This window comes from Cupressus sempervirens, chromosome 1 (assembly GCF_028749045.1).
Source record: "Cupressus sempervirens isolate cs-2001-9-10 chromosome 1, ASM2874904v1, whole genome shotgun sequence".
NCBI classification, from domain to species: domain Eukaryota; kingdom Viridiplantae; phylum Streptophyta; class Pinopsida; order Cupressales; family Cupressaceae; genus Cupressus; species Cupressus sempervirens.
The window spans coordinates 625,602,495-625,626,975 of record NC_143118.1 but is presented as its reverse complement, the minus strand read 5'-3'; the positions used below and the strand labels follow the sequence as shown (position 1 = coordinate 625,626,975).

The following is a 24,481-nucleotide window of genomic DNA, read 5'->3' as shown; positions in this document are numbered from 1 at the left end:
TCAATCAAAGTTAAGTCTCAATTGCTCCTTTGTATTCACTTTCTATCAAAATAGTGCTACACAAACAAAATTTTGTTGGCACAATTTCTCTAGAGCTCTCTTGTATACAATAAAAGATGATTTTACAATGAGGGGGCACTCCTTTATATAGGCACAGGAGTTGAGAAAAAGATGGAGGAAAAAGTGGGAGCAACTCAACCAACTTTGACCAAGACTAACTAGAAGAGAAATTATTGGGTTACATGCAACTTGAATTAGATGTAATTACATCTTTTCATGCGATGCATCCTCTTTGATCTACAAATAGAAATAAAAACAAAATAACAATCTTAAAGATTGTTCTTCAATGCCTTGAACTTGATGATAACATCACGCACTATAGGAAGATCAAAAATTTTCATTGTGTTCAATATTGCCTCTATCCTTACTGCATTTGCATATGCTGATTGCAAAAGCTTAGAATTTGTCGTCAGAGAATCTAGCAAGTGTTTTGTCGAAGATTTATAAATGACAAACATGTTCATCGTGTGAGAAATAAAATCTTTAGAATCTAAATCAGCATTGGTCCCGATTGTATATTCTGAACTTGCTCTTTCAACTACAATCAGATTACCATGTTCGTCAAGAATCTAACATCCCATTTGCTCTAAATCACATGTGATTCCTATTTTTATCATCTGACAATCTCGAAGAGCTGTCTACAATTTTGTAACCAGTTTTCTCAATGTTTCTTCTTTATAACTCATAAGCCCTTGATACATGAAGAACATTTCACAGGATCAAAGAATGTCACATGAAACCATGGCATATAAATCAAATTTAACAATCTCATCCCACTCATTGAGAATCTCTTTCAAATCATCCGCTTCTTGACTCGAGGAAATCAAGCCTTGCTCCATTTCATTCATATCTTTGATACGCTTAAGAATTGTAAATGTTTCTGTAATGGCTCGAACTCCTTCCAAAATGAGTTCTCCTATCCAAGACTTAGCAGCTTCAATCAGATTTCTTTCCTTAGATGTCTGACATACAATAACAACACTTTGAGAAGATTGTTGCTAAATGACTTCATTTAAGCGAGTAACCTCCTGTTTGAGCCGATTCTTCTTTTCCCATAATTCATGGTTACTTTTTGACACATTAGCTAATGCATCATGAGCATCTTGCATGCAACTCAAATGTGAATGCTTCCCAATTTCTACCTTAGTGAACTTGTAATCAAAACGGGTAAGTTCTTCAATAGGTTTGTATACTAGTGGCTCAACAACTTTTACAAACTTGGTTTTCTCCGAATCAACTAAGATCCTTGAAACAATCTTATCTTTCAAAGATTTAGCCTTAGTTTTCTTTACAGGGAGGTTATCCGGAGGTACAACCACTTTCCTTCTCTTCATTGTGATCCTACTCAACCATGCAAGCAAGCTAAGACTTTCATCTATGGAACCAAGTACAGTGGAGACCACTGGCATTGATCTTGATTGCATCTCCGTTGTGACTGAGCAAGAATCAGTTTTCACAGCTAAATTCATAGGTGCATGGTGAGAGGATTCTGTCATGAATAGCTCAAAACTTGTTAGAGATGTATAGAGTTGAGAAACTTGACCCTTTGTAAGAGTTGAACAATCTTCGAACACACTTCCCAAATGTTCATATTGTTCATTGGATAGAATGAGAGAAGCAGTTGAAGAAATAGGAAGAGACAATGTGTTGACTTCTAAAGCTGGAATAGGTGTCAAAATAGTGGAAAATGAATTGACATCATCATCTATCTCCTCTAGAAAAGGTGGTTCATGCATAAGATGGTACATGAGTTTGTGCAGGTCTTGGGGGAGATATGATTATAACTTCCCCTTCTTCTTCCTCAACTTCTTCATTTGATTCTATCTCTAATTCCTCCTCTGATTCCTCCTCTGATTCTTGAACTGGTTCTGGGATCTGAGATGATTTTAATCCCTGTCTGCCCTTTAACTTGAATTTAAGAGACTTCTTTGTATCAAAAGAAGAAGCCCCATCTTTACCTATTATTTCGAGCTGTGACTTCCTTCCAAGATGACCACAGCTTTCACAATCCAAACCCAATTTTGGATTAACCTTTTTTAGGCCTTTAATTTTCAGCCACTTGTTGGTGTTTGTTAAAATGGATTAAAATCTATCAAGAATGGATGTACCTTCCTTCCATTGAATGGGAAAAGGGCATCTTTTATCAAAACTTGCCTGATGATATTCAGTATCAAGAACGTTGCCGTCATCTTCGATTTGGAAATATGATGGGATCTCAAGCATGTAAAGATCAATGAATTGCTGCAAAGTTAATCTATAGTAATCCATCTTCATTACATCTAGTTCAGTTCGCATGTCAATCCAAACATCCTCAATGTGATGAACATGTGTAAAACCCCTCTTGATTTGTGAATTCATCTCTCTCTAGTCAAAGTCAAATCTAGCTTTGAATTTCTTCAAAGTGATCAGCTGCAATTATGCTTCCATATTTTTTGCTTTATGTACAAAATTGATCAAATAATTACCAATTACCAAGGGCTTGGCAAAAGAAATACCAAAACTAGGCCTATGTAAAGCATGCTGATCAAACTGAACTTCCATGAGTTATTTGGCTAATTCCATCAGAATGATTTTATCAATAGCATACCTAAGGTATACGGCTCACATTTAAAATATCCAACCCTCAAGTAAGTAAAAGTTGGAAAATGGATATAGATACAAAAATACTGATTTATCTTTTCCCAAGCTTCATCAAATACCTTTTTGATGGATAATGGTCTATCAAACAAACACCAAAAATGCCCAAAGAAAGCACCCGAACTAATCTGAAATGAAACTTACTATTAGCCAAAGTGATCTGATCATAGTATTCCCGAACTAGAATCTGAAGATGATCTCCTTTAGTTTAGAGTCTAGAGAAAGATCCTATGGCAGCAACAATATAAACAAGGTAGGAATTCATGTAGAAAGGTATTAAAGTCCCTACATTGAGCAACTGTTGACAGAGTGCAGTGCTAATCAGTTCTCTCCAAAAGATATGTTCTTTATTCTCCATGATCTACAAGATGAATCTGTACATCCATGGTTCAAAATCGGTGGAATCTTTAGGACCGCAAACCTTGCTAAGAAGAATGATAAGATCTTTGTATTCCTGCTTGAAATTAGACCTATGAACAGTCTTTGGCCATCTCAAGAAGTTGTTTCTCTTGATATCTAACCAATATTGATTGACATACTTCTGATAATCTCCCTTTTTCTCATTCCATATTTCCAAAGATAATTCTTTGATCGGATCTACACATTCTGCATTATGCAACATTTTGAAAATTTGCTCAATAACTTCTGGATCAAGACTAATAATAACTCTGCCATCAGCATCTTTGATTGTATTTGACTTTGGGCTGAAACGTTTTGCACATCCAAGAACAAACTCAATCTCCTCGGCAGCCATGGGAAACATAGATTACCAAGTGAATATGACTTCTCTTGATACATTTCATCTCATGACCAACAAAAGTTTCTATTCTTCGCAGAAAATCAGTCATGTCCACGTGTTTGATCTTTGTGTCTAACACATTGTCAAGAACGGATGTAACTTGAGATGGAGTTGCATGAGCAAACTCTTTATCAAACTAGTATTTCATTTTGCCCTTAGATTTAGATGGTGAGGGCATCTTTTGTACTTGCGCTCCAACACAAAAATTCCAAAACGTAAACACGTTATCAAAGGAAATTGCCATAAAGATTGATTCTTGATCATCAATGAAAGCTTGAGTATGGACTAGATACTTTGTAGACCCAGTAAGATTATCTCAAAAAGGGACATCATACATGTGGTTGATGAAAATGGAAGGTGGAGTGAAAAATTATGAAGGTTGAAATGGAAGGAGATTGGATATGTGGGAATGTGTGCAAATGAAGATTCCTGATTTCAAAAAGTGACTTAAGTTGTCAAGATGTTATTGCATGGAAAATAGATTACATGTAATGAGGGATGAAAAGTGAGTTGACAAGCGGATGCAGATGGAGAATGAGCTTACATGTAAGTGCGGATAACGAATGAGATGCGAAGTGTGTAATGACATGAAAAATGGAATAACATGTAGTTGCTCATGGAGGCGTAAGTGCATATGGAAAGATGGAAATGGAATGTAGTGTGAGGTGAAATGTACTTTATAGTCGTCTTTGTAGAAAGGTGAATTCAAAGTACATGGGAAAACATACATATGACATTTTTGACCAATCAAAAAGTGACTTTTAAGTCAGAAATGGGTTCTAGAGATGCAATTACACGAAAGACTTTTCGTGTAATCATGTTGCGCAAGTGGATGTGAGAAGTGAGATGAGTGGAAATGGAAATGGAAAATGAGATTACATATACGTGCGGATGATGAATGAGATGAAATGCATGTCATTGCATTTGACAAATTAGATGCAAAGTGTTGTGACATGGAAAGATGGAAATGGAATGTGATGATGCTCTTGCATGAAATGGAAGATGGAGTGAAGTGAAAAATGACCAAGTTCTTGGTAAAGAACTTGCGACTTCTCCAAAAAGGAAAAACCAAAAGCAGGCACGCAAAACAAAAAAACAAACTTCAAAAGAAGAATGTACCTTTGGCAAAAGACTTAAACATGTCAACAAGCAAAGCACTTCAATATGCAATTTCAAATTTAGAGTTTGAGAAAAAACCAAAAACATGAAAATGAACCATTTCATCATTTTAAAGGAAAAATACACTTTCCATGGCAACAAAATCAGCAAGTTTAAATCATCAAGCTAAAATGTGCATAAAATCAGCAAGATGAACACAAATTTATTAACAAAGAAAATGTCCAATTACATGATGACTATATGCTAAAAATGGAGGGAAAAGCTTCACTATTGAAAAATTCTCCAACAATGTTAGACCTTTTCAAAATTTGCAAAAGAAATCTGCAAGGGGCAGCAAATGAATCATTTTTGATGCACCCTACCAAAAACATGCCCTAAGCATACTCCCAACTTCAATGTTTTTGACAAATGCAAGCTCTTGAGACGTTTTTGGGAAAAACAGTGGACTTCCAAGTGCATTGCATAAGTCGTTTTTCACTCTCAAATGCAAAAACGTGACCCTTGGTGTAATGCAAATAGATGAACATGCCAAAACGCCTCTTTTGCAAGCTAAAATAACAAATTTTAGGCACTTTTTGCCAAAACATGGCCTTGAATGGAGTCAAAAATAATGCTTTTTGCATGAAATCTCAATGTTTAATGTTCGAAAACACTTTGATTTGCAAAAACAACCCTAAAGGAGAAGACTTGAAGAAATTTCATGGAAGAGTCCAAGCAAAATCACCAAAAACGTGTTCTTTAGGGCCAAATTCATGAACTTTTTTTTAAAACGGGTTTTGGAGGATCAAATGCATATGTTTCAATGCAAAACACATCTTTTAGAGGTGAAAGCATGTTTTAAAAAAGTCATATGAAGCAAAATGCACCTTTTCGAGGCCACTACATGTTTTAAAAACATGTAATGAGCTCTTCCAAGGCAAAAACACACCTTTTAGGTGCATACACATGTTTTAAAAACATGTTTTGCATAAACATGCTTTAAAAACATGTTTGCCCAAAAAAGGGGTTTGGGAAGTGCAATTACATGTCTTTGGTGCAAAAACTCACAGTTTTGGTGTAAAGACATGTTTAAGTTACATGCATATGCAATTCAAGCGAAAAGCTCACATTTTTGGTGCATATGCATAAAACACATGTAGCTCATCTTTTTGATGTCATTGCAAATTTTAAGTTTACAGGCAATGGCATCAAAAAGGTCCACTTCTAAGTGATTTTACACTTTAAGTAATTTTAATAAGCACATGTCAATTTAATTTGGACAAAATATTTCTTAACTAGGACATAAATTATATTTACATTATCATACTCACAATATAATGTGTAAATATAATTTAATAAGTAATATTTACTAAAGAATTTGATTTAAATGTCAAAAATTAAATTGAACTATATAGTTAATATAGTCAATTAAGTGAAAAAACAAAAAACAACTCAACCTAAAAATATAACATAACATGCACTATAGTTACTTTAAGTGAAAATTTAATTGATAAAGTAATTTTAAAACATAACATAAAATGAATTTAAATTATATTTTTCAAAAAGTGAATGTCAGATTAAAAATATAACATGAGATCTTTAATTCATGCAGTTGCATCAAAAAGGTCCACTTTTTTGTTGAAGATGGTAGCTGCGATAGAGATCTTTATCTCTAGAAATATGAACGTTATTATTGTTATTGTCATCTTCAGCTGAAAAGGACACTTAAAGTTTAATTTGCAATATTATAAATGTAAATGACATGTGTCATTCACATGCATTGAGGCATGAATATTCAAAAAGTCATACTTAATTATAGGAATTATGAGAAACTCAAGAGATCTTCGGTTAGAATATGAAAAGTCTCTTCTATCATTATATATTTGCATCATGCAATAAGCATTGTACACTTGAACATTTCATTATCAATAAAGATATTTTGTGTTGTGTGGCTAGGTTTTTTCCCTCATTCTCAAAGGGTTTTCCCAGGATATTTATGGTGTTCTTTGTTTCAGTTTTTTTCTCTTTCTTATTGCTGATTATTTCATAGTTTTCTGGGCTCTAGTTTCAACATTTTTGGGCACTAAAATGGTCATATCTTTTGATTAACAACTTCAATTAAGGCCCAAGTTAGATCAAATCGAAGGGAAAACCGAAAGCAATGATTTAAGCGAAACCAAAGAACTAAAAACCAAGGAACGCACTCAACAAATGAAGAAAAAGAAGATGAAGGCCTCAAAAATCAAGCACAAGCTCAACATACAGAGAATGAAAAAGACTTGACGAAAGCCTTCAGTAAAAGAATTTGTTGCGTGAATTGGAGTTGATTGATTGATCCACATTCACCAACTAAATAAAAAATTCAAGCTTAGAGAAATGCAGAACTAGTTTGAAAAAGTTTCGTACGGTTACCTACATTTTGTGGTGACAAAATGCAGGACAAGAAAACGGTTTGGTGTACAATTGGGCATTCTTATTGGAGAGCAGATGTACAAGTTTCTTACCCTTTAGCATAGGACTTTCTATATACCGTATTATGCTATTGGATGTTCTTGGATGCTACTCAAGTGCAAATTTCACCTGGCAAGTTGGAGGGTACCTTGGCACCTACTAAGCCTCCGATATTTTATTGGAGACATTAGGACATTAGTAGCACACTTGGTGGACAGAAGCAAAAGCACCAGGTAGTTTTTGACTCTGAGTCAAAGGGAGACATTGATAGTGGCAGAAAGGAGACTATTGAGAACTTCGAGGAGTCAGGTAACAGCAATGCCATGGAGGTAGAGGCGATGGATTTGGCGGCCACACCCGCACCAATTGGAAGTGGAGTTGGTGTTGGGATTGGCAGTGGCCCAATTCTTTTTCCTCCACCACTATCTCTCAGAGGCCCACTTGACTCCTTCGTTGATGACCATTACAAGGTAGATGACCACGTTGCCCATGCCAACATTTGGTCAAGTGAGGATGCTAGTGAGAATAAGCACACCAATACTAATGCCGACACTGGCCCACTACCAACGATAGCAGAGACTGTGGTAGTTTGAGGTGTAGAGTTAGTTAGAGGTACTAGTGGTGAGCAGGTGTGACTTGTCACAAGGTGATGAGGCATTGGTGATGGAGGTGGCTATTGTCCTAGGGCATGTGGGTGAGGACATGCCTAGAGACAGGGTGGTGGATATTATTGTTAGTGTGGGGACTATGTTAGAGTCAAACATAGATGGCTTGATCAATTCCAGCTTGTGCTCATCAAACCTATGAGCCCTACGCTATGTTCACCACGACAACTGTTACCCCCACCCACTAACATTGTAAATTTGGAGGCTAGATCTTTGCCTGTGTTGTGGATAGATAGGCAAGCAGTGTGGATGTACGAGAGACACTGCTCCCACAAATATCTTTTCAAGAGAAGGCTCAACGCTCAGGGAGAGTCTAGTGACCCAGACTTGGACCAATACTTGGCAGACATGGTTGCAAGTGCCTGGAGGGTGGTGGCTTAGTGTTGTTGTCGTCTTGTGAGGGGATCGACCAGTAGGTGGAGCATCTCTTGGCATTTGTTAGCAGACGTTGTGCAAAGGACTTTAACAGGCATTTTCAATCTCACGTAACACTAAGACCCTCAAGATGTTGGAAGATCGAGGCCCATGTGAGCCTATGGGAGAGAGTCACAGCCAAACCTCCTTAAGGAGAGTTGAGTAAGTCTTTTGTGAGGGCTATTACTAGTGGAGATGGACTTAACATATAGCCTTAGGGACTAAAGCCCAACAATTAGCCACAGTCATATCACAGGAGGAGCTAGCCATATGGTTAGAGGAGGTAGACAGTGAGTTGGGGTAGATTAGCTTCCAGAAAGGGAGGCCGAGTTGGCATAAAGAGAAACTTAGTTGGCGGAGGAGAGAGTCGAGCGAGCATCGTTGGAGGCTCACCTTGCTACGGCTATGGAGTTGGTAAATAAATGGGATAAAGAGATTTTTGGAGGTAGCATATATGGTGAAGTTAGCTAGGGAGCATTAGACGGTAGTTGAGAGTAATTTAAAATAAAGGACAAAGCATATGTATAAGCTTAGGAGCAACTGGTGGCTTCTAAACCACTAACAAATTCTTCAGGGACACATCCTTAGCCCTGTTTATATCTTTCTTGTATATATGGTTGTGTCAAAACTTCATTTTGTGTCATCAAGAGACGACTTTCTTTCTGGGAGTGATGATGTTACTAAAACTAGTTGTTAGCATGCGATTCGTGTGTTTGAAGGGGTAGGTAGTTCAAGTAGTTGGTTGGTCATGACATTTCATAATCGCAACCCTTTGGCACTTTATATTATATGTACTTGTATCTAATTATCATCATGATTGAGAAGGAAGAAGTAATGTTTTCGTGAGACTGGATATATGAAAGTAAGGATTTCCTGAGGTTAATAAAGAAGTTGGCAAGATCTCTAATACTGTGTAGTGTTGCATTATATTACATTCCTTGCTATTTATATGTATGTGCTACACTAGTTACTCGAAGTGACCAATATGGGCTTTGCTAGATTACTACTTGCAGGGAAGAATGCCTTAAAGAGTAGTACCCATTTGGATCCCTTTGGCACAAAGACTCCCCAACAATTCAAGAGCAAGATATTTCACCCTTAAGAGTAAATGATTTTCAGGATACTGAAGTGACTCCTAATTAGATCCAAAAGGTAGAAACTAAGTTGGAACATTGTGATCAATCCAAAGGAATGGATAAGACTACTGAGGACAAAGATGTCAGCTTGATTATATTAATGGAGGAAAAAACTTCTATATATCACTCAAAAAACCTAAAAGTTGTGTCTTTTCTTAAGAGGAAAAAATGACTTTCCATTTCTCCATGTGGGGAAGAAAGCATTTGAAAGGAATCACACCCTAAACTGCAAACAAGGAACTGAAAATAAGTGTGGGGCAAACCCTACATGTGTTGGCCTTAAGTAAGGAAAAGAAAGAAATGCCAAAAGAGAGGTGGCACATGGTAACCAATAGACCATCATGGAAATGTGCTCAATTAGCACCCCCAAGTGCAAGAAAACAAAATTATTTATTGGAATGTCAGAGGGCTCAATAATCCACATAAAACACCCTTAGGACTAACATTGTCTAGCAGCATGAATCAGACTTATTTCTCATTCAAGAGACTAAAATTCAAGTTGAGACGAAACTCAAAATCTAAAACAAAAACAAGAATTGTAGTTGTTACAGGTTTAACACAACTGGTGCTTTTGGGGCCTAGTTACTCTTTGGAATATAGCTTCTACGGAAACAAATTATCTTTTTGATGATTTAAACCATGTGGATAACCTTCTGAAGAATAAAAGGGACAATATTTCTTGGATTACTTGAAATATCTATGCTCCATTTCTAGAAATGCCCCCAAAAAGCTATGGTCTAAGATTTTTTATTGCATGAGGATTCATCTGAATGTTAAATGGTTGGTCAAGGGGTATATTAACACAACATTCAAAAATAAGGAAAAGACAAGAGGACTTCAAATTTCAAAAAGGAAAGTGGAGATGATTTGAAAGATTTTATCAGTGATGATTAGTGGAGCTAAAGCTGATAAAGACTGATTTCACGTGGCCTAACAACGGCTGACTCTTCTCTCATACAGGTCAAATTGGATCATACTTTAATCTCCAATGATTGGTTGTCCTACTACTATTGTTCATTGTCAATTGTAGCTAGAATCAGCTACACCCATTGACCTATTGTGATGTCTACTGATAAGTTGGGCAAGAAGAAATCTTTTCCTTTCAGATTTGCGAGAATGTGGACTCGTCATCGTGACCTCTATAAGTTGATTGAGGTTTGGTGGAGAATTTTAGTGGAAGACTCAGCAATGTACAAAATATCCAAAAAATCAATAATGTGAAGAGAAATATCTGCATTTGGAATAGAATCTATATTGGTCATATCTTAAAAAAAGTGATGTTGGAGCATTGTTGGACAAGATCCACGAGTACTTTAAAAAACGAGTCTGAAACAAGACCATTATTGTAGAGAAAACGAGTCATTCTTTGAAATGCACAATTTAATCGAGGAAGATGATTTATGGAAGCAGATTCAAAAGCAATTTGGCTTGATTAAGGCAACTACAATACTAAGTTTGTTCACCTCAATATACTCAAGTACAAATCTTCAAACATGATAAGGGATGTATGCTCTAAAGCTCATCACTTTTTTTTATGAGACTAAACAGACACCCTAACATAGTGGAGTTCTTCTATGGGGCAAAAGCTGATGTAATATTTCCATGTTCGTTGGTGCCTACAGAAGTACTTTTAATTTATGAGACAAACAAGCAAAGACATCGTACATTGCAGAGACGCGAAAGCCACATGGTGAGAAGCCAAAGGCCATATGGAAGCAAGTCGAAGGATGCACAATAGGAAGTCGGAGGCTATACAGAAGAAAGTTCGATGCCATGTAATGTCCCCGTTTTGGCAGTAATTTGACTTAATTAATTTAATTAATTAAGTTGTCCAAAATAATGAATATTTTATGAGGATGACTAATTAATTATTTTAATTAAATAAATAAATGATATTAAGTTAATCATCTATAAAGTTATCAAATAAATAAATATTAAAAAGGTAACTTTATATTTAATTAATTTAATAAAGTGACTTGAAAAATATCTTATAAAGTCACTTAATAAATAAAATAAAAATAATGTTCTAGAAGTTTCTGGAGAAAGTGGAGAAAACGAATAAATAGGCATCTTGGGCTTCATTCTCATCATCCAGTTTTTATCATTTCTCTTGACATCAGATTGTGAATACAATCACATGGTCTATTGTGAAGCCAAGGGTTTCAGAGAGTCTATTGGTCTTTGGGAACGATACCTCCCAGTAGATTGCATAGCTGAGGAAGTGAAAGATCTTTTGAAGGGTTGCACTTTGGAAGTGGTATTCAACCATTTCAAGTTGAGCTTAATTTGTATACTCAGACTACCTGAGGGTTTGAGTTTTTGAAAGTCAATCTGAAAAAGCAATCTAGAAAAGTAGGTCCGAAAAAGCAGTCGAAAAAATAGATCCGAAAAAGCAGTCCGAAAAAGCAGATCCGAAAAAGCAGTTTGAAAAAGCAGATCCAAAAAAAGCAGGTGAAAAAGCAGATCAAAAAAAGCAAAGCAGAAAGGCAGCATTGGAGAAAATTATTACAGCCACCTACAATCAGGTTCCTTTGGATATTACATGCATTATTCTTATCATTTAGATGCATATTAGAAAGTAAGGCTGTAGGTGAAAGTTGTAACAGATTTAAGCATTATTCTTGCGAATGTAAGCCAAGAGTCTTGGCCATTTCATACTAGCATTGTAGTTAACATTTTATGTGCAATAAAGGAGACATAATTTGCTGGTCTGATATAGTGTAATTGAATATGTATTTATCATTCATGATCAGCTTATTAGTTTGCATGCCAATTGTTTGACAAAATGTCAATTGGCTGTAGGTTCTCTTTTTGGCATAAATAATGTTATAATTCTGCATACCAAGTGTTTGTATTAATGCCACTTGGCTATAAGTGCATTAACGCCATCACAAGTTGCATCTCAAGTGTTTGTCAAAATTACTAGTTGCTGTAGCTGCATATTGCAAGTAGTTTCAGTCACATATATGCATTGAATATTGTCAAAATAAGTTGCACATTCATGTGAGGTCATTGTTTAGTCAATTCAAAGTCTTCTTGCAAGCATTCTTATTGATGCTAAGTGAAGGAAAGAGCCATAAAGAAAACTGAAATTTTATATCAGTCATATGACCCTTGTATGCAAAGTGTTTTCTTGAACCTTTATCAGCATTTTGGGATCAGATTTGAGCAGGGTCAATACAGTAGTATCAAAGCGGTTTCCTGCCAGCCTGACTGGGTTATTTCAGAATGAATTCAATTATCAGTATGGCGTTAACAGGAGACAAGGATTTGGAAGAAAGAATGCACAATGCAAAGAAGAAATTAGATTACCCGTTTCAGCGAATAGAGGACCTTCTAAAAATTTTGGAGGAGTTGGAAAATTATTTAGGCAAGATTGATCAGTCAAAGCCCGATGCTATGCAAACAGCTTTATCTCCAGCATTTGGTTCGTTGGTTAAGCCCCGCTTATTGAGACATCATGATGAGGTGATAAGACTTGCAGCTCTCTCTTGCATTAGTGAAATCATGAGGATAATAGCTGGCCCTAATTCTTATAATGATCAAATTATGAGAGAGATACTTCACGCCATGGTAAAAAGCTTTGAAAAGTTGGACAACATCTGAGACCCTTATTTCACAAAAAGGGCAAGATTACTTTAAGTATTTGCAAGGTGTAGATTTGAAAACATTATGCTGTCAATAGGTTGTATCGGTGACATTCGCAGGATGTTTAACACATTTTGGAATATTATGGATGAGTTTCATCCTAGTAGCGTATTAGCATCGATGCACTCCATCATGTTCACAATCTTGTTTGAGGAGGGGGATGAAATTTCTAAACTTTTGGTAGAAGATTTACGGTGGGTTTGGACAAAAAAGAGGAATGTGTCACCTATGGCATGTACGTGGTTAAAGGGCTTGATTGATAGGCCTAAGGATTGAAGTACTTTTCCTATGATAGCCAGAAACTTGTATGAGGAGTTTAACAGACATGCTGATTCGATACAAGGAGACATTAGCACATCTTCAAGTAATGGTTTATCTGCATCATCTTCACAGGCAGAAGTGGTTATAGATGTTGTGCAAGTTGAGCCAGTTGCATCAGATGGTGATATCACAGGCACACTGGACTGCGTGATTGACACAGATAGTGATTCCAGTACAGTTGGGTTGGATGAAGTTATAGCAGTTGAGGATACCGTCATGTTTGAGGATAGTACGGTTGATCAGAAAGTGAGCATTCAGGACTTTGCAGAAAATGAGTATCAGGCATAGTTGGATGCTTCTTCGCATGAGATAGAGGCTAGTAGTTCTTCACGTGTTTTGGCAAGCCAACTGAAGACAAAGAAAAAGGATATTGCCGCGGCTTTATCTCTTCATGACAGGATCCGTGGATTGATCGAGAATCACATTTGGATGATTCAACTGCAGGAGAGACAAAAAGGAGTCACAGCAGGTTCTCCTTGTGACAACTTACAGCAGATCAAGGAAGGCATGGAAGCAATGAAGGTAAGTTACATACACCTACTTTCAGATCGCGATCATCTCCTTAATCTTGTGGGGATCTATTCAGATGCATTGAAGAAGAAGGAAGAGGAGGTTGACCGATTTTTTCATGAGCTGGAGGATACTCGGAATTCCTTGGTGTGTACTCAATTGGCTCTCCAGGATTCTGAGAGACATGTGGACGAGCTTTGTCTCGAGGTGAGTTTAGTTCACGAGTTAGCGCATATGGTAGGGACTCAGTTTTCTTTTACAGTCAAGTCACATGTTGATGATGATATGAGTATGTATAGCATTCACACTCTGGATTCAGAGATTGTAGTGGGTACAGTAAACAGGTGTGTGAAGTCAATTGGTATTGTTCACATTACTCAGGTGAGGAGTTTACTTGAGTTGCCAGTTGATTTCCATTCGTGGATTAGATGTTGGAATCCTTATCTCAGTACTTGGGATTGTTTTAACCAGAGATATCTATCATTCTTTGGTAGTAGTATCTGTTGCACTATCATGGACTTGATTTGTAGTTTACCAAGTGTAGTTCTCATCCATGCCAACAGCTTGTCTAATGCTGGAATTAGTTTTTATACACCTGTGTTGGGCATTGTTCATGTATCCAATCAACCATTCTTGTTGGAATGGGTTGATGATCCCTCACATATGATAGAGTTTACAAAAGAGTTCCAGAATTTGATTATTATAGATGACTCCGAGGAGGATGTTGTGGACAATGTTGAGGACTTAGTCTCTTCAGCGGGTTTCTTTGATACGGAGGTTTATGTTGATGCTTCAATCACTCCGTTTGATGATACGAGTTCAGTAGTTGGTTTGCAAAATTTGGATGGCAGTATTATAGATGATAGCTATTCTGAGGTTACTCCTTTGGACAGTGTACCAAGGGTAGAGTATAGGAGTTCGACCAGCCAGCACAATCGTATGTCTAGTCAGCTGAGAGTTAGTGAGCGAGACATTGCTATCGCTTGCGAGCATTTCGATGCTACTTGTCAGTGTTAGCAGTTTACGGATGGGGTTCTCCTACTACTGATGAGCAGGGAGGCAGTTATCTTTCCTTGATAGAGATCCACTCTTTATGGGAGGCTATCCGGATTCTGAGATAGAATTATATGCAATTGGTAGCCGACAGAGATTATCCTATGGAGAGGGGCAGTACAGCATATGATGCATTATTAGTCAAGGAAGATGAGGTGAGTGAGCTTACTCAGCAGCTTGAGGTGACTTTTGAGTTCCTTGCGAGTACACATTTGGCTTTCGATGAGTCACAATTTCATTTGGCTGAGGTGACCATGGAGTTGGAGCAACTTCAATCTTTACCAGATTCTATACAGTCACAGATTGCGGTGTCTGGTGATCCGAGGATGTCCATGGTCAAGGTTGATAGAGGAAGTGGAGATGAGGATATATCTGTCCTCGATACCAGTATTGGCATGTTTGGTTCGTCTCCACTGGAGGCAGGTTCAGTTGAGTTGGGCGCTGCAGCTGAGCATGGAGGTATGTTTGACTTAGTGGTGGTCTCTACTACAAATGGCAAGGAGACTAGTGATGTTGTATCAAAGATCATGTGTGATGTTGGTGAGCTGACAGTTGGCATGGTTCTTGCTAGTGACACTACTCCCTTGGCAATATCTTCGAAAGTAGTAGTTAGTTCCGACTTGGTTAGTGATCAATTGCAGTGGGTTGCATCACCTATGTATGGCGAGCTATTGACTGAGGTTTGTTCTTTTAATCAGCATTATACTGCAGGGTATGTTCATCAGGTTTGCATTGGACCCAGGTGTTGAGGACTTGATGGCCGTCAGATTTGGTTTGGGTTCTAGTTCTTGCTATCTATCATGTGATGACTATTTGCCATCAGCGATGCATGGGAGTTATGGTTATGAGACAGTGGTCGGTGATTTGCAGAGTTGTGTTGACTGCAGGAGTTGTACAGTATGTGGATTCTCCATTCTGGGTACAATTTCATTTGGGAATTTTCACCATTGTTGTAGAGTTGGGTTGTACATTCTGCTTAGGCCAATGGAATGTGTTGGTGGTATTGAGTTGGTATGACAGAATGACAGATGGATTGAGCAAATGTTGCAGGAGTTGTTTGGCGATGACAAGGACATTATGCAGTTCTTCTTGTGGGATCCAGGTGGTGAATTGCTTGAGGTCAAGCAATTTCAGGAGGGGCGGACTGTAATGTCCCCGTTTTGGCAATAATTTGATTTAATTAATTTAATTAATTAAGTTGTCCAAAATAATGAATATTTTATGAGGATGACTAATTAATTATTTTAATTATATAAATAAGTGGTATTAAGTTAATTATCTATGAAGTTATCAAATAAATAAATATTAAAAAGGTAACTTTATATTTAATTAATTTAATAAAGTGACTTGAAAAATATCTTATAGAGTCACTTAATAAATAAAATAAAAATACTGTTCTAGATGTTTTTGGAGAAAGTGGAGAAAAAGAATAAATAGGCATCCTGAGCTTCATTCTCATCATCCAGTTTTTGTCATTTCTCTTGACATCAGATTGTGAATATAATCACATGGTCTATTATGAAGCCAAGTGTTTCAGATAGTCTATTGGTCTTTGGGAACGATACCTCCCAGTAGATCGCATAACTGAGGAAGTGAAAGATCTTCTGAAGAGTTGCACTTTGGAAGTGGTATTCAGCCATTTCAAGTTGAGCTTAATTTGTATACTCGGACTACCTGAGGGTTTGAGTTTTTGAAAGCAGATCCGAAAAAAAAGTCTGAAAAAGAAGGTCCAAAAAAGTAGTCCGAAAAAACAGATCCGAAAAAGCAATCCAAAAAAAAAGATCCGAAAAAGCAGTTCGAAAAAACAAAGCAAAAAAGAAGATCAAAAAAAAACAGATCGGAAAAAGCAAAGCAGAAAGGCAGCATTGGAAAAAATTATTACAGCCATCTACAATCAGGTTCCTTTGGATATTACATGCATTGTTCTTATCATTTAGATGCATATTAGAAGGTAAGGCTATAGATGAAAGTTGTAACAGATTTAAGCATTATTCTTGCGGATGTAAGCCAAGAGTCTTGGCCATTTCATACTAGCATTGTAGTTAACATTTCATGTGCAATAAAGGAGACATAATTTGCTGGTCTGATATAGTGTAATTGAATATGTATTTATCATTCATGATCAGCTTATTAGTTTGCATGCCAATTGTTTGACAAAATGTCAATTGGCTATAGGTTCTCTTTTTTGCATAAATAAAGTTATAATTCTGCATACCAAGTGTTTGTATTAATGCCACTTGACTATAAGTGCATTAACGCCATCACAGGTTCAATCCCAAGTGTTTGTCAAAATTACTAGTTGTTGTAGCTGCATATTGCAAGTAGTTTCAGTCACATATATGCATTGAATATTGTCAAAATAAGTTGCACATTCATGTTAGGTCATTGTTTAGTCAATTCAGAATCTTCTTGCAAGCATTCTTATTGATGCTAAGTGAAGGAAAGAGTCATAAAGCAAACTGAAATTTTATATCAGTCATATGACCCTTGTATGCAAAGTGTTTTCTTGAACCTTTATCAGCATTTTGGGATCAGATTTGAGCAGGGTCATTACATGCCACATGGAAGGAAGTTAGAGGCTGCACAATAGGAAGATGGAGCCTGCACGGAAGGAAGCAGGAGGCCACACAGTAGGATGTCAAAGGCCACACGGAAGGAAGCCAAAGGTTGTGCAATAGGAAGTTAGAGGCCTCACGATAGGAAAGAAAACACTTACAGGAATAAAGGCATCGTAAGGGGTTTGAATCTGCTTTTCTGGAAAGTACAAACTACAATGAATTCCAACGTTTTATGCTAGATAAGATAATATTAGAACACCAATTGCACAAGATATATGCCAAACGAGAATACATGTTGAACATAGATAATCACCAATTATATTTGTAGATAGAGATGGCACTCCAGGTGTGCCAAAGCAAAGTATTACAAAGAATTGGAATAGGGTGAGGGATTAATCCCACCAAAAGCAATGTAGCCAACTAGGGAAGGTCTTCAACTTCCAAAATGACAAACAATACAATACTCCTACAGGAATTCACTGTACAAAGAAATAATCCAAATCGCATACCAAGAAAACTCAACCTCACGCACATAAATTCCCTATCAAGGGAGAAATTAGGTGTCGCCCAAAGATACGCCAAACTCCTAAATTAGAACTTCGTTAATGAATAATAAATTAGTTGAGGAAACTAAATGGAGTCCTAAAATTTGTAATCCATTTGCGTAATGTTGGAAACTTGATAAAACATTGCAAGAAATGGCAATTTACCAAAGAACAGAAAGTTGGAAGATACAGCAACTCCCATAGAGCAGTTTGATTCTCAGATTGAAGCATCAAAGACATTGGAAATTTGAGTGATTTAAAAAGGATACAATTTATTTTGTTTCCTTGGACCATTCAGTTGGGAGTACAACTAGTGGCAAAGTTATTCATTGTTGGAGTAATGTCGAGAAAGGCTTGGCACTAATTGCCGTAGCAGGGGCTGACAACGTTCTTTGAATATGGGATCCTCGCTTGCCAAGGTCTTTTATGCCACTCCTATCATAAGCAACAAACTGTATTCCAAAGAACTTCATCAACAAACTTATAAAGGGCACTCCATTCACTGGTCAAAATATCACAATCATCAATTATGAACACTTCGTAGGAAGATAACTGAGAATGCATAACCAAGTCCAGATTTTTCACTTCCTGTTTAAACTACAGCCTTATGTGAATCTGAATAATCTACAGTACTAATCTTTCAAAAACCAACACAATCACCCCTTGGCAAAATTGGCAATTTTATCACAAGCAAGAGAAGGATCAAGGGGTTATCACAACAATCCTTCTTCTATATCCATTTTGGACCAACATCATATTAAAGGCAGGGTTTCTTCCAAAACTGCATACCAATCTAGCTTCCATATTTTGAAGTGCAAACATAAAATACAACATGTCCATGCTTCCATATTTTGTATTAACATCATGAGGCATCTAAAGTAGGTGAGTCATCATTTTGAGAGACAAAGGGGTTTGAATAGACCTACAAATGCTCCAGCATATATCTCTAACCTTGCAATGGAGGACACATATGACAGTTCCCAAATGACGTCGGAAGATAAAGTCATTGAATAAGGGAAGGCCAAACACAGGTTGAGATACAGAAACAAGCAGAGAAGAAAAGACGCATGAAGGAGAAACTATTATAACCATCACCACCATTCCAGCATTAAAAGGTTGTAATTCTTGTGGCCTCGATGGCATAACATTCAAAGGATGTCAACCCGCCATCTTGAAAAGTGCGACAAGCACGAAGAGACCAGACATGCAAAGATGAAGAATGTCAAAACCAAATCATTGCAGAAAAGCAAGATGTGCATTTCACGTTAAACTAGTTTACATCAGAAGGCAGCATACAAACAACATCGATAAATGTAGAGTGTCATGTTGAACGAATGTTATAATATTTGGTGTCCGGCGATGGAGAAATAATTGAATGATAAGATTTTAAACCCTAACAGAGTGACATCAGGCGACATCTAAAAGTCCAAAATAATTCATACCTTATTACAAAGAATAGTTATCAAATCTACGATAAACTAAAAGTATGATTGAACTAAATAAAAAAGAAATTATTGTTGTAAAGGTGATGTTAAAATGCTTATTTAATATTTGAAGAAGTGTGATTACTTTAGGAAGGGTGATACTTTTAATTTGAAAAGTCACATCTTCCACTTTAGAAGGATATAAATATAGAAGAAATTGTTATTTGCAAACAAGATACAAGACATTCTACAATAAAAAGTGAGAAGTCGGAGATAAAAACGAGAGAAAAGAGAATGGAATAGATATTTTGTCCTGGATATGTTGAAAATTTGTAATTGAAGTACAAATATTTTATATTCCTTTTTCCAAATGTAAGAGTCCTTTTTTCCTTGTCATCTTGAAAACTGAGGTGCAAGTGTTTCATTCAGGTTTATCCCCTCAAATTATTGATTCAAAATCAATTCCCATTTCATATTGACGAAGTTGGTTTGAATACAAGTTTTTGATTATTAGAATTTGCATAAGAAATGTTGTCTATGTGAATTTTATGACTGGTTTTCCTAAGAAATTAAATTCAGTTACACCAGGGTTCGAGTTGCTAACTAAGGCATCGATATATAAGATAGCAGATGGTGTAGTACTGACTGTTGGCTCCTGATTTGATAAGGTTTCAATCACCTTACAGAATGCAGAATATACCTAGGGATTAGCTACAACCCATGACAAATATATTCAGACAAACCAATAGGATTAACTGACAAGACAACTCAGTCTTCTCTTTGAACTCTGCAAGGTTCAAGTGGTATACTTGGGATTAATCTCACATCTCACACAACAATATGCTCATTCTTAATCCCTTATAAAGCAGATTAATGGCCCCTAATCCTTCTAACTTAGGAAAAATAAAGGAATGAAAGATAGCTACTAATTCATGTCCAATAACTCCTAAGCCAAGTGTGGGCACACACTTTCCAATTTGTACTTCAACATGAAATAAGATTATTTTTGTTTTAAAGATTTAGTAACGTGCAAACTTCAATATCTACTCACAATGACAATATGATCAGTGCTTTATCCATTGGGACCCAACTCATTAATCTGACACCATTACCCAAGATCTACTCCTTTACTTTGTAAAAGAGATCAATACACATTTAATTTCTCATATTTATCTGAATCTCCTCATGAAACATAAAAAAAGGGATGTGTGGTAATCAAACCTTGAAGACATGGAATGCAGATGACTGGATAATTTTGCTTGGGTCCTGCAGGATCACCCAATCAGACAATATAATTACAAGAGCGAACACAGAATTGTGGTAAACACATTGACCAGCATTGAAATGAAAATGGATTCCTGAAATATAATTCTGAAAAATCCAAATGGTGCAAGATATATAAACAACACAACATATATCAATTCTCAACACACCTTCAGCAAATTCATCATCACTTTCAAATTTCGCACTTCAGAGATATATTGGACCATAACTGCTCCGTTTGGGCGCTCTAGAAGAAATTCTGAGAGCAGCTGGACAAAAAAATTTAAAAATTTAATGAATTGCAGAGAATCATTCTACATGGCAATTGCAAATAAGAACATTGACAAATGTTAAGGCTGACCTTCAGAGATTGCCGCCGTGTCACATAATTTTCTGACGTTAAAAATTTCTCATAAAGTCCAAAGAACTGAATAACAATTATAATATGTTATTGTATAAATCCAATTACATGAAATAAGAATGGCTAAAATGTAATTTCAATCACCATTAATTCCAGAATAGGTGTTCATATTTGGCATCATGTACAAGCCCAAGGAAAACAAAAGTAGCTAAACACCAAACATTATACATGCAATACATGAATCAAGCAATATGCAGAGTTATCAGGGTGGATGACGAACCTGTGAATAATTTTTTATCAGATATTCTGATACCACATTTTCATGCCTCGTAAGCAGATCCTGCCAGAACAGATGTGAGGGATAGCCATACAATTTTTTTACCATGCATTTGAGCAGAAGCCCAAGGAATTTGAATAAAAACAAGAACACAGAAAAAAATGATTGATTCAACAACCATAGCAATGATCCCACAAAAAGAACTTGGAGAGTTTGAACTAACTCTGAATGTTGTAAAAGCATCTGAAGCTATATCAAAATTTGGGAGCTCCACATACTTGAAAAACAACTCAAAGCTGGCTGACTCCAACATGTATCTGAGATCAAAGAAAAAACCATAAACAAAATACCTGGTTAAAAATCCCACATATGAAAACATCAACCATTGAAACTCTTTTTGCATTTTGATCCAAAAATAAATCGGCAATATGCTTCCAATTTCGCTAGCTCAAATAACACAGTAACAATTTTAAGTACCTATGAGATAAACATAAAACTTAAATCTGCTAAATTGCTCAGATCCAATCCAAACAGACACTAAGTCCATAGCAGAGCATTAGAACACAAAATCTTAGAAAACAAGATATTTTTATACAGATTTTAGAATCATGTCCTTTCATTTGCATGCATTTAAAATTTATTTTTCCAAAATGTAATTTTTTCATAGGTTTCAAGAATGTGCACATTTCAAATATATTATTTCTTTTGAAACATGTCTGCCTCCTCCTCGCACAAACATAGTTTAAGTGGGCCCTAATCATAAATATGATTAGCAAGAGAATTTTGACAATAAGATTGGCCCATGCATTTCAGTATCAGTGTGAATTTCAAACTTATTGTAAACAAGTTCAAAATGCTATATATATACACACACACACACACACATACATATATTGATACATAGTTCTCTCTCTCTCTCTCTCTCTCTCTCTCTCTCACACACACACACACACACATATAATATGCATACATACATACAAAACCTCAGAACCTAACTTTAAGTAGAACCTAATCATGTATCAGTGCAAATGTCAAACTCGTTTGCAAACAAGTTCAACATGTTACAGATTTATACAGTATTTCAAACAGTTTCAGAATCTGAGAATGATAGCTGTAATTATATCTATTACAGGAAAATTAATTGTAAAATATAGTTAATGAAATTGCAATTGATCGTCTATGCAAAAAAATATTATTTAAATAAATATATATATAATAGCTTCATTATTATATTTAATAAATTTAGATAAAGATAAGTAAAACTATATTAAATTTATTTACTTAATTAATTACTATAATATATATCACAGAAGTAGAAATATGCGAAAACTATCCAATTATACCTGATTGATTTTGAATCCAAGAGCCAGCCCAAAACCTGCCCACCCTAACATTGGGGGTCCACATGGGTAGCCACATGAACCCCTTAAAACAGTTTTTTTTAATTTTTCACATTAGCTAGCCCAATTGGCAATCCGAAATCAAAAGTTGATCCCATTTAGAAATGCCTTTCCACATGTCCTAACACAAAAAACTTATTATTTTGGACCGTCGACCAAGACGTCCGTAGTCACCAAGGCAATCGTGAGGTTATCACCTTGGGTTCCTAATGCAATGGACTTGTCGCGTAATATTTCCGCTCCACACTATCCACCACCTTGATAGCCAACACTTCTCACCACCACGCTGCAACATGCAACTGCATTTACCACACATCAAGTCCCCTTAATTTCCTTCATTGGGACTGTTAGCCTTATTTTTAATAAGCTAAATTTTTTTTTTTGATATGTCTCAGAGTTTGTCTTCACCATTTTCATAGGGAGGGTTTTATTCATTTTAGCCTTGTCATGCTTTTACCCTAAGTTTACAACCCTAGGTCTATCCTACAACTCACATTAATCCTCACGTGTTATATTTTTTCCTAAGCCTTGCTTTAACATTATCTTCTCATAGCCTGTGACTTCGCAAGAGGTATAGTATTTGTAATATTCTAGGTATAGTATTTGTATTATTTTATATATATATATATATATATATTCTAGGCTGCGAAGTAGCAATGTCCCTTTGATCATAACATCTCTGGTCTCTTATCAAAGACTCAAGTCTATTGTTGTGATCTAGCGATATGAAGTAATGCGCAACTTCACAAGGGGCATTTGGTCTTATGAAATGAAGGGTCACAAAGTAGCGATGAACTGTCAATCACAACATCTTTGGTTGGCATAAACAAGTGATAGTAAAGGTTGTGAGGTTGTGACCAAGGGAATTTGACCATGAGCGCCACATCGCAGCAGTTTACATCACCATTGATATAACAGTTGCGAACTAGCGATATGAATGGTAATGGCTAACTGCAACATTGTCGCGGTAATTACCCTCACATCTTTTAAAGTTGCGATGTTGCGATAGCTTATGAAAATAGTGTTAGGCACTACTTCTCTACAGTTTGTTCAACTAAAGGTTTAACGGTTGCAAAGTGGCAACAAAGTGTTATCCATAACTTCACAAGGCTGATTATAAAAGGACCTGTTGCCACATGGACGAGTGTGATCAACGATAACGAAGGATCGACAATGGAGGTTAACACTCACCTAAACATCTGGGCCATCAATTTGGGGAACAACATTTGTTTGCAGTGTTATGTAAATGGTTATCTTTGAGTTGCAAAGCTGCAACGAGGTTTGAAAGGTGTTGAGTGCAACATCTCTGGTCTAGCCTCATAGTCAAGGTTAAAGGTTGCGATGTCACAACAAACAATGTAAGAGGTAAAGCATAACATCTATGGTCAAGCATTATTTAAACTCTTGACAGTTACAATGTCACGATTAGGATTTGGAAAATGTTAAGCGCAACTTCGCAAACATAAAGCTCAACAATGAAATGAAGTTGTGACCATTTGACATAGGGTTCAGTGTGACTTCACAAGTCAATTTACACGGTTAGAATGCAAGGTTGCAATGCTACGAAATGAAGGAAAGATGTTAAGCGCATCTTCGCGGCTTCATCACCCAGTTTGTAGATAATAGTTGCGAAGTAACAATGAACTATATTGTGTGACTTTGCTAGGTTATGAAGGATAACAGAATAAAAGGTTGTGAAACTCCAACCAAGTTAAAACTAATAGGATCCATAGGCAAGCGCTACATCGCAACAGTCAAGGGTTATAATTGAGATCAAGCAGCGATGCTGCAATAAACATAAAAGGGCATAGCGTAGCTTTGCAAAGACTTAAAGGGTTAAGAAATAAACAATGACAAGGGT

The 24,481-nt window shown here is 36.4% G+C and overlaps 1 protein-coding gene across 3 annotated transcripts in view; it reads right to left on the bottom strand.

The window, feature by feature from the left end:
- The window catches only part of LOC149579480 (Mo25 family protein), a 167,998-nt gene that overhangs the window by 10,957 nt on the left and 132,560 nt on the right, over window positions 1-24,481 (bottom strand). For all 3 annotated transcript variants that reach the window (XR_016365110.1, XR_016365111.1, XM_089833044.1), the window contains exons 5-9: window positions 21,444-21,537; window positions 21,224-21,283; window positions 20,944-21,009; window positions 20,753-20,851; window positions 20,541-20,585 (exon numbers count right to left, since the gene is read on the bottom strand). Coding sequence is in view for 1 of the 3 variants with exons in the window: in XM_089833044.1 (XP_089689170.1) it covers window positions 20,541-20,585; window positions 20,753-20,851; window positions 20,944-21,009; window positions 21,224-21,283; window positions 21,444-21,537 (364 nt within the window). In the remaining 2 variants the exon portion in view is untranslated. The remainder of the gene's footprint in view (window positions 1-20,540; window positions 20,586-20,752; window positions 20,852-20,943; window positions 21,010-21,223; window positions 21,284-21,443; window positions 21,538-24,481) is intronic.